General features: G+C 36.2%; 1 protein-coding gene across 1 annotated transcript in view; it reads right to left on the reverse strand.

Annotated features, from left to right (window-relative positions):
- Positions 1-318: 318 nt before the first annotated feature.
- Positions 319-10,636, reverse strand: part of LOC106872485 (ras GTPase-activating protein 1) — a 49,800-nt gene continuing 39,482 nt past the window's right edge. Inside the window, exons 18-23 of the mRNA XM_014919497.2 lie at positions 8,461-8,547; positions 6,004-6,071; positions 4,899-4,987; positions 4,609-4,686; positions 3,133-3,255; positions 319-2,362 (exon numbers count right to left, since the gene is read on the reverse strand). Coding sequence (XP_014774983.1) covers positions 2,288-2,362; positions 3,133-3,255; positions 4,609-4,686; positions 4,899-4,987; positions 6,004-6,071; positions 8,461-8,547 — 520 coding nt within the window. The 3' untranslated portion in view covers positions 319-2,287. The remainder of the gene's footprint in view (positions 2,363-3,132; positions 3,256-4,608; positions 4,687-4,898; positions 4,988-6,003; positions 6,072-8,460; positions 8,548-10,636) is intronic.

The raw sequence follows: 10,636 nt of genomic DNA on the forward strand, positions 1-10,636 counted from the left end.
TTGGACATTATCTTTTGTCTTTTTCTTCTACCATCATTAATTTGCTGGATCCCACATATTCTACATTCGCTTCTATTCTCCTATCACAACAGATATGTTTCCAATCTCACAAATTTTATGCACAACATAATTTCCTTGAATTACACTTCAGAGAAACCCCAAACCCCTACGTTCTATTGAATTCCCTCTCCACTAACAGCCACCCCAACCTCACCCAGTTATATTGATCTGTCTGAGAACATGTAAAATAGAGAAGCAACAATTCGCCTCAAATTAAGTAACAAAGAAAAAAAGGAAATAATAAGAATAACAAAAATCAATTTTTTTTTGTAAATTATGTAATATTTTGTCATATCCAAGTTTTAAAACTATTTTCTCAGTTACACAACAGTTTTTTTACTAAACTAGAAGGAAAGAATGATTCTGAAAATTCTGATCTTAATGGAAATATTAAGGATATGTACTCGACAGTTGGATGCACTTCCTAATGTTGGGAGAAGAAAGAAAAGTAAACCTAGAGACACAAATTGCAATGGCTGCAGTTAATAACTTCAGCAAATTCCTTTCTTCAATACATTATTATATCTTTTCACATTTAATCAGCAGCTAACAATTAGGAAAATGGGAAAAAATGCAATAATAATAATAATAATATCTAACTATTTACTTTGGTGTGTTACACCACATCAAGTTTACCTCAAAAACTGAGAACACTTTATATTCTAAACTTGCTAAGCCATATTTACCTGCTTTGTATGTATGTGTACACACACACACACACATACAAACACACACGCACACGCACACACACACACACACTGCTGTTCCTAAATCCTACACATCCAATGCTCAAACTTGTCTATCTTTCTCATTTATTGAAATAAACAATAATTTATTAATAATAAGGAAAGCCAGAAAAGCTAACCTTCACTGCCAGAAAAATCAAACCCGAACAACAGCCAGAAAATCAGGCCAAATACTGGTGCCAGTTAGGCCGAGGGCCTTCATTAGGCTGCATTTTATGATTAGGAAGGGTAAATTTTTACAGAAAAGCCAAAAAGTAACTTTTAAAACATTAACAAAAAGAAGGGGAAAAATAAACTCAGAAAAGTTCATGTAACATTGCTTAACACAGAAGGACCTTATTTACAGTCTTTATCACAAAAAGCAGTAAGAAATATAGTGATTAAGGGCAGTCTTGGATTAATTTCAATGAATATATTGGACATTTTTTTGGTTTGATTTCTTTCTTTTTTTGTTTTTGTTTTTTGCTTTTTTGTTTTCATTAGACTTGTATATTCCAGTTTGTCTGTCAGTCTGTTGGCATGTTTCACAGCCAACCAAACTATTTTTCAAGGTGTTCTTCCTTCTATTCCAGATCACCGTAGTCTTTCAACTACTTTTAAGATTTATTTATCAAGAAATGCAAACATTTGGTGATAGTTGACTGATCAATCATGCAATCGTTTCAATCATTCAGTTTGGTTATTTCCAAACGATTCATACAAGACATCATCCTCACCCAGCCTCACCAGTTCTTACTAAACCAAGTGCTGTAATTCAACTTGATGACATCAATTTTTCTTCAAATTTTCCTTTGTTTTCCTTTTCTGCTTCATTTTCTTTGTTTTATTCCAATAGAAGAACTCTTTTGGAATAAATTAAAGAGTAAATAATATTTATAAAGTCAACCATTTTTAATGGAAAATGAACCAAAGTGAATTTTGCTATTTTGTTTTCAGGGCCAGAAGGCAAAGATGGAAGTCTGTGTTAAAAAATTTCCATACAATGTATAACAAAAGGGAGCTGTCAGTGTATGACTGCAGCTAGTATCAATGCCATAGTTCTGAAAAGAAGGGCATTTAAAACCAATCAGCTTATTAATGTACCAACATTTCAGATTGATCTCTTGTACACTTTTTTCCTCCTTGTGTTAATATGTCTGCTCGTGTAGGGAAACAGCTATTTGTCAGGGCTTCTATATCCACAGTCTCCACCTAAAATCATCACATTCTACCAACGAAACGAGCTGACAAAAGACTGATCTATAGTCATTGTCCCCCAGAGATCTGTTTAGCAATTGTGCAAAGAAGAAGAGCACAACCACAGAAAAATCTACTGCATCAGATGAAGTGTAATGGTAGCAGCAGCAGCAGCAGAAGCATCAGTCGTTGTGATTTATAACAACAGCAGGAGGAAGAAAAGGAAGAGAAGAAAGAACAGAGAGAAGAAGAGGCATTGATCCACAGGAATTAGTAGAGACAATTGTCATTCAGTTTAGCTGGTGTCACGATTCTCCCATGTAACATTTCTTGTGCGCTGTTAATCGTGCCGTTACAGCCAGCAGTTTCTTCAGTTCCGGCTGAAAGGTAAAAATTAATTGAACGTTAATACCCAGGCCCAAAGCGGGGGATTTTTTTTATCTCTGACATATCATAAAAATAGTTGCAATGAAATAAGACCAGAATCAACAAGAGAGCTTTTACACAGTGACTGAAGAAGTTTTACATGGAACAAACTTGATTTGTTCAATGTAAAACTCAAACAACAAAATACTGTCCCAAACATTAGATAGAATGATGTGACTCCAACCACAACAACAACATAATGAGATCAGTTCTAAGTTCGAATTCAATGTAAAAACAGAATTTGCTTGACAAACAAACTACAAATTCAGATTTTATAAGTATTACAAACATTAATAATTTATTATTTTCTTATAAGATTTCTTCACTGCTAACAAAGTCAAAATACCTATCAACACCTTCGTATCAAATAGAGACCAATGTTTATGACAAAGAGCTACAATACTCACAATATTTAATTGAATATCACAATTTCTTTTTTTTTTTTTTGGCCCCTAGTTACAAATACTTCCCATAATTCACTTGCAACAGTTTTCACCCTTTCTGTCTGCTATCACCAATATCACTTCAACATCTTCATCGCTCACTTATATCACTCTATGCCTCTTCCACCCCCCCCCCACCTTCATCCAATGTTTGTATTTGGTTTAAATCTTATTTCTTAGTTGTTGTTGTTGTTGTTTTTCAGTATTAAAAGGAATAAATAAAGAGCAGAGATAACAAAATGACGTTTAATGAAATAAAGAATATGTGGAGTTGTTATTACCTTTGTTTCAGAAGCCAATTTGATCTCTGCTACGTGACTAGCACAAAGTGTGTGTATTGTTGCCATATCTCGAGCAAGATCTCCTGGTGTTTCTTGGTTTGTTTTTGGACATTCTGGAACATTCTGTAATAAAATCATTTATAGATATCTATCAATTAGACGGTTGATTGTATAAATGGCATCAATATTACCAAATGTAGAATATTTCAATGGTTGGTTGTTATAAAAGATAATGGCTGAAATAATCACATGGTCAAAACTAAGAATGCAAGATAAAATCTGAAATATCAATTGACTCTCAGTAACAGTGGATATTATTAATTCAGGAGTATTTCTTCTCTCCAAATTCTGTCACATCTCAACGAATCAAATTAAAGTGTAAGACAGCAGCAGCAGAAGCAGTCACCGTCATCATTACCGTCATCCATTTGTTTTGTACGTTTGCATAGGGCTGAATGGAGACTTCCCTCCAATGCAGCATCACAAAGCATCTGTTATAGTCCTTTGTGAGATTCAACCTCTTGACATTGGCCTTTGCCACATCTTCCCATGTCGTCGTCATCGTTTAACGTCTGCTTTCCATGCTAGCATGGGTTGGACGATTTGACTGAGGACTGGTGAAACCAGATGGCTACACCAGGCTCCAATCTGATTTGGCAGAGTTTCTACAGCTGGATGCCCTTCCTAATGCCAGCCACTCAGAGAGTGTAGTGGGTGCTTTTACGTGTCACCCGCACGAAGTCCAGTCAGGCGGTACTGGCAACGGCCATGCTCAAAATGATGCATTTCATGTGCCACCCGCACAAAAAAAAAAAAAAAAAAAAAAAAAAAAAATCCTCTAAAACAGTTTCTTCCTTTCATTTCGATTATTTAACACTGCTCTACCCATCACTCATCCTCCATAACTATTACATGTTCCCAGCAGTTTAGTCTACTCTCTTGTGAAGGTGCATGGCTCAGTAGTTAGAGCATCAGGCTCACAATCATGAGGTAGTGAGTTCAATTCCCAGACCAGGCTGTGTGATGCGTTCTTGAACAAGACACTTTATTTCATGTCATTCCAGTTCACTCATCTGTAGAAATGAGTTGCAATGTCACTGGTGCCACGCTGTATTGGCCTTTGCCTTTCTCTTGAATAACTGCTGGTCTTTCATAAACAGCCTTGCCCAGACTTGTGCCTCAGAGGGTAACTTTCTAGGTGCAATCCCATGGTCATGGTTGGCATTAGGAAGGGCATCCAGCCATAAGACCCATGCCAAAGCAGACAGTAGAGCTTGGTGCAGTCCTCTGGCTTGCCAGTTCCTGCTAAGCCATGGAAGACATACATTAAATGATGATGATGGAATTATAATAATTACAATATGACCATGAAGCTATCATGATTAAACAGTAAACATGTAATATATACTTCAATGAAGAGTTCCATTTCAGACATTCTACAGAAAATAATTGTTTCAGTTTTAACTTGCAACTCACCGATAAAGTATCCAAAAAAGTTATCATCCGTTCTTTGTTCATTTTAATAAATGGATTCACTACCTTCATATAAGGTTCCTGGAAGAACACAAAACAACATTTATTGAATTTCCAACATATACTCATTGGAATGGAATGCAAAAAGCATCGTGTACCACTGACATAAATATTACTAATTCCTATTACCTTACTATTTCACATGTAATAATAATTTCAGAAATAAAGTTTTACATATTTTTGAATGGATACAAAAAAAGGAGAACATATTAATAAATTAATTTCAAACTTACCTTAGCACCAAATTCAACTAAATTTGCTAAGTTCTGTAATGATTTGGCAACAAGCTTCAAGGAACGGATTGCCATTTCAGTTGGTGTTTCTGTAAAAGAAATTATTAAAGCATTTAATGTACTCCAAATGTTGACTGTTTGTAATGAGCATTTGTCGGAAAAAGGTTTTTTAAGGTGAATTACAACAGCAATATTTGTAATCTTGTTTCTCAGTTACTATAATTCTTGTTTTGTGTTATAATGTATTACACATGCTTTGTTGTTTTATTGTTTTTTGTGTCTGTTCTCTCCAAAGATGTTCCTGTTTTTGTAACACTAGACAGAGTTTGACATTGCAGAAGAATTACTGCTGCCGATCTAGTTTATGGTGAATGATGACTTATGCACCAAATGTAAGCTATGGACACAGAAGAGATGCAGTGGAATCACAGGTAGATTAACAGGTAAGGTCACCTTTGTGTGAGGCAGATGTGCAGAAACAATAAGCACTAAAAGCACATGGGACTTAGACTATCTCAAATGTCCAGTGGATAGTTTCTGTTATCTAGGCAACCGAACTAGCAACGAGGGTGGATGCTCTGAAAGTACTATTTCTAGAATACAAATAGGATGGAGACAGTTCAGAGAGCTGCTGCTTCTGTTGACTCGAGAGAGAAATGAAGGGAATATGCTCTGCTGGATGAGCAGCGACAACATGCATGAATGACAAAGTGCAAATGCATTGAGAGAAAAGCTGGGCAAAAGAGAAATCAAATGCAGCATGCAAGAGAGGAGACTACGTTGGTTTGGACATGTGATGCATATAGATGAGGACGACTGCATAAAGAAGTGCTGGTCACTGAAAGTGAGTGGCACCAGTGGAAAAGAAAGACCCAGGAAGTGCCACGTAAAAAGCACTAAGTCCATTCTGCTGAATGGTTGGCGTTAGGAAGGGCATCCAGCCATAAAAACTATGCCAAAACACTCAGAAGCATGGTGCAGGCTCCTGCCTGGCCAGCTCCTATCAAACTGTCTAACCCATGCCAGCATGGAAGGAGGACATTAAACAATGATGACGATGGTGATGATGATGATAATAATTATGAGAAAATAAAATATAACCAACCTGATATTAAATTGAAAGACTTTGGATTTAGAATTGCTGGACACAATAACCGCAAAAAAATGAATCCACTGAAAATAAAAATAGGACAAACAGTTTTGATGAACAATAATGAAAGCTTCATAACAGAATAAAATTCAGGAAAGCATCAGGTTAAAGTTTCAATTCTCAACCTCCTAATTGAGTCAATTTTGAAAACAGTATCAACAGAAAGAAGCCCATATTAGTCTAGAGAGGGATGACACAGAATACAATTGAGATTTCAATGGGACATGAAACTTAAAATTTCTAATGAAACGCAGAAGGTTAACATGGTTCCACACAAAAGGCTTTGATTGTGTAAAATGTTTGTGAAGGGTGTTTCTTTTTCTTATTTTTATCTTTTAACATGTATAAGGGTGCTAAAATATGTAATGTCAGGATCAAGTGTGAGTAATCCTAGTTTTTGAGGAAGGAATTCAAAACTGGATATACAAGGCAGTTTATGTGAACCAATAACCTAAATCTTTAAAAAGTTGTCAAAAAATGCAAATAATTTGACCTTAGTCAAAATGTATTCAGTAAAAACTGAGAAGACTAAAATACTTGAAGGCAGCGTGAGTTAGAAAAAGCCATAAAGTGTAAGGGTAGTAATTTTCTGTGTTATGTGAAGGGAGGTGAGGACCAAAAAGAGTCAAATGCAAAAGTTCTTTAGAAATGATCTTTGGAAGAGCACGATCAAGCATAAACTGTTTGTTAGAAAGAATATTTAATATTTGTGAAATCCAACCCATGCCAGCATGGAAAACAGATGTTGAATGATGATGATGGTGATCATCATCATCATCGTTTAACGTCCGCTTTCCATGCTAGCATGGGTTGGACGACTTGACTGAGGACTGGTGAAACCGGATGGCAACACCAGGCTCCAATCTAAATTTGGCAGAGTTTCTACAGCTGGATGCCCTTCCTAACGCCAACTACTCAGAGAGTGTAGTAGGTGCTTTTACGTGTCACCCGCACGAAGGCCAGTCAGGCTGTACTGGCAACGGCCACGCTCAAAATGGTGTCTTTTATGTGCCACCCACACAAGCCAGTCCAGGGGCACTGGCAACGATCTCGCTCGAAAATCCTACGGAGGCCAAGTGCCACCCGCACAAGAGCCAGTCCAGGGGCACTGGCAACGATCTCACTTGGCTTGCCAGGTCTTCTCACGCACAGCACGATATTAAATATTCAGAATATGGTCATTACTGCCAGCAAAGGATGCTGGCTACACTACAGTTTTCTCAATCTTGACACTTATGCAGTAGAAATTCACATAAGCAATATAGTATGTTGAAAAACTTCAATTAAGGTTATCCATGCAATTAGTAGAGAAAATTAGTAGGAAAATTTATAATCATTAAAAAAAAAAAAAGCATCGAAAATAACTCCATTAAAATGAAAATAGCTTTGGAGAATACAGAAAACGAAGTATGAGATTCAAGCTAGTCTTTGAAGGTGACTAGTGAAAGCAATGGCCATCCATGATTTGGTCTTAATGAATCCACTAAGAAAGGCACGTTTCATTCAGTCTGAAAGACTAAGTGTACTGAGTAGTATACATTCAGGTGTGGCTGTGTGGGTAAGAAGAGTTGCTTTCCGACGACATGGTTTTGGGTTCAGTCCCACTGCATGGCACCTTAGGTCTTCTCCTGAAGCCCTGAGACAAACAAAGGCACGTGAGTAGATTTGGTAGATGGAAACTGAAAGAAGCCCATCATGTGGGAAAGTTTCTATGACTGGTGTTACCTTTTGTCAATAAAGCTAACAGTTAAGTTGTGAAAAGCACTTCATTATTTTTGTCGAAAATGTTTCTAGAGCTTATAAGAAACTCTTCTAATAAATCTAAGTTGGTAATTATGTCTTCTATAATGTCAGGATAAACCTGTTTTCTTAGTTGATAACCATATTCTTAAAGATACAAACATTTAGATTCTGAACCTGATAATGTCATTTTATTTTGGCGAGGTGGAGAATTTCTTGTTCTTAGAAAGCCTTCAAGACAGGAATAATTCAGGAAAAGAATTTAATTTCCAAATATGTTAGCAATGGTTTATGGAAAAATTTCCAAGTGGTCCAAGTTTCTTTGCTATGAAGGAGAAGAAGAGGGAAGACCTGATATCACACAATTAACTTAATTAACTTTGTGAACAGTTTGCTATTATCATTTGTTGTCGTTGTTGTGAGGTGGGAGGGAGGGGGGATACAACAACACTAGTTACCTCCAGCCATACCATTTCTACCATGCTTGATGGAGCAAGGGTAAATAAGAAAATGTAATTTTCCTGGTGTACAATAAGCCACGAACCCAGAAATAAAACCAATCCTTGTGCTTCTAATGAGCTGACACTCAAAAGAAGATACTGTAGTTTGAAAATTAAATAAACAGTTCATTAACGACTGAATAATTAACAAGAAATATCTTTTTGTGCTTACCTAACAACTCGTGTACGTACACTTTCATCATCGGGCCACTTGTTTTTGGCACTTCTCTGTAAACAATAGCATATGTGGCGTAACATTCTATAAGAGAAACAGAACGTTTTATTCCATCTTTGCACAATAAACAACAACACCTTTCTTGTTTTAAAGAAAAGCAAATATCAAATCATTAAAGTCCTGTAAATACCATTTTAAATATTTATTTCTATTTAGTAATGTTACTAAGTTGAAGCAATAAGGCAACAACAACAACAACAACTATAGAATGATAGTCGGTTACCAGTTTATTCCTTCAACAACTGACCAATATTCTTTTGGTTTCATAAAAATGGGTGGTGGACAAAAATTGAAATAATCAACAACGAAACGGAATTCAAACAAGCTACAGATTAAAACATTTTAAAAAACTTAAATTACTATTTTTATAATGAATATACAAAAACTTTTTTTAAAAACCTAGCAATTTTTGGTTCAAAACAAGTAATTCCTGGTTCAGTTTAAAACTATGGCTAACATGATTCATAGATGCTTTTAATCCATTTTGTTGCAAGAATTTAGAACAAATCTCCAATCTCAGAATACTTCTATTGATGGACCCCCCTCCCTCCCTCCTACTGCAATAACTCATTATCTCCTCCTCTTCCTCTCCTAATTCTCAGTACCTCTACTAGTGTCATTGGTACTCTCCTTCCACTGACTAATATTATTACTTACGAAGATGCATGGCTTAGAGGTTAGGGTATTTGGCTTGCAATCATGAGTTCAACTCCCAGCAGCACATTGTGTCCTTGAGCAAGACACTTTATTTCACATTTGTCCACTCAGCTGGCAAAAATGAGTCATACCAGTAATACAAAGGGGGCCAGCCTTGTCACACTCTATTTCACACTGAATCTCCCTGAGAACTACATTAAGGCTATGCATGTCTGTGGAGTACTCAGCCACTTGCATGTTAATTTCACAAGTTGACTGTTCCATTGGTCATCTAGAACACTTGTTGCAACTGACCAAATGGCAGTTACTACTGTCACTTATTTTCAGTGAAATAAGGGTTCTTCTGATCAAGCATGGTTACAGTGATAGGGAGTTTGTGCTTTGCAACCATGGGTCCCACATCCAATCCCACATGGGCCAGGGATTTTCATCCTCAAATCAGATTGACTAAAGCCTGGTAAAGGAATTCTGGAGGACAAAATGGATAAAAGACTGTGGTGTGTGTGCGTGAGTATACCTATCACTGATTTACTGCAGGGAAAGTACACAGTGACAAGAAAAATGTCAAACCATAGCTTTCAAACAAAAATGCCTTGTGGTATTTAATCTGTCCAAGTTGCACAGATACTCCCCTGTCACACTCACTAAATGCAGTGAGCTAATGACTGACCTATTGGGGATCCAGTCATAATGCTGCTGTTCATAAATACAGAAAATAAAACAAAAGTAAATATTTAATCCATCTATTCAGAAGCCAGATTTGGTTATTTAAGAATCACAACAATAAAAAAATAAATAAATAAATAAAAATAACACCACAAAAACGAACAAAATTAATTCGTTCAAATAAAACTGTATGTTATTAAAATATTTTAATAATAATAATAATAATAATAATCCTTTCTACTACAGGACAGTAATTTTGCAGGAGGGGGTTAAGCGGATTAGATCCCCCCCCCCCAGTGCATAACTGGTACTTATTTCATCAACCCTGGAAGGATGAAAGGCAAAGTCAACCTCAGTGGAATTTGAACTCAAAATGTAAAGATGGATGAAATGTTGCTTAGCATTCTGTCTGGCTTTTGCTAACAATTCCAGCAGCACACCACCTTATTATTATTATTATTATTATTATTATTATTACTATTGCCTTTGCACAGCTTCTAACGCTGGAGATGTACTACAGTGTCAGCTGTTCACAACCATTGAACTAAGGTAACACCCCTTATTTTTCGAGCACCTTCCGGAGTATTCGAGCGATTCCAAGCAGTGCTGTTTTCTGCAAGTGCTCCACCCTTATTGTAGCCCTTATTTGTTTCATGTACTTCTCAAGATCTTTGCTCACTGTTCCCAGGGCTCTGACAATTATTGGTACTACTGCTACCGTTTATGATTATTATTATTATTATTATTATTATTATTATTTTATGTTTGACTTTTGTTTTGCATTTGTACA

This window comes from Octopus bimaculoides, chromosome 17, assembly GCF_001194135.2.
Source record: "Octopus bimaculoides isolate UCB-OBI-ISO-001 chromosome 17, ASM119413v2, whole genome shotgun sequence".
NCBI lineage: Eukaryota > Metazoa > Mollusca > Cephalopoda > Octopoda > Octopodidae > Octopus > Octopus bimaculoides.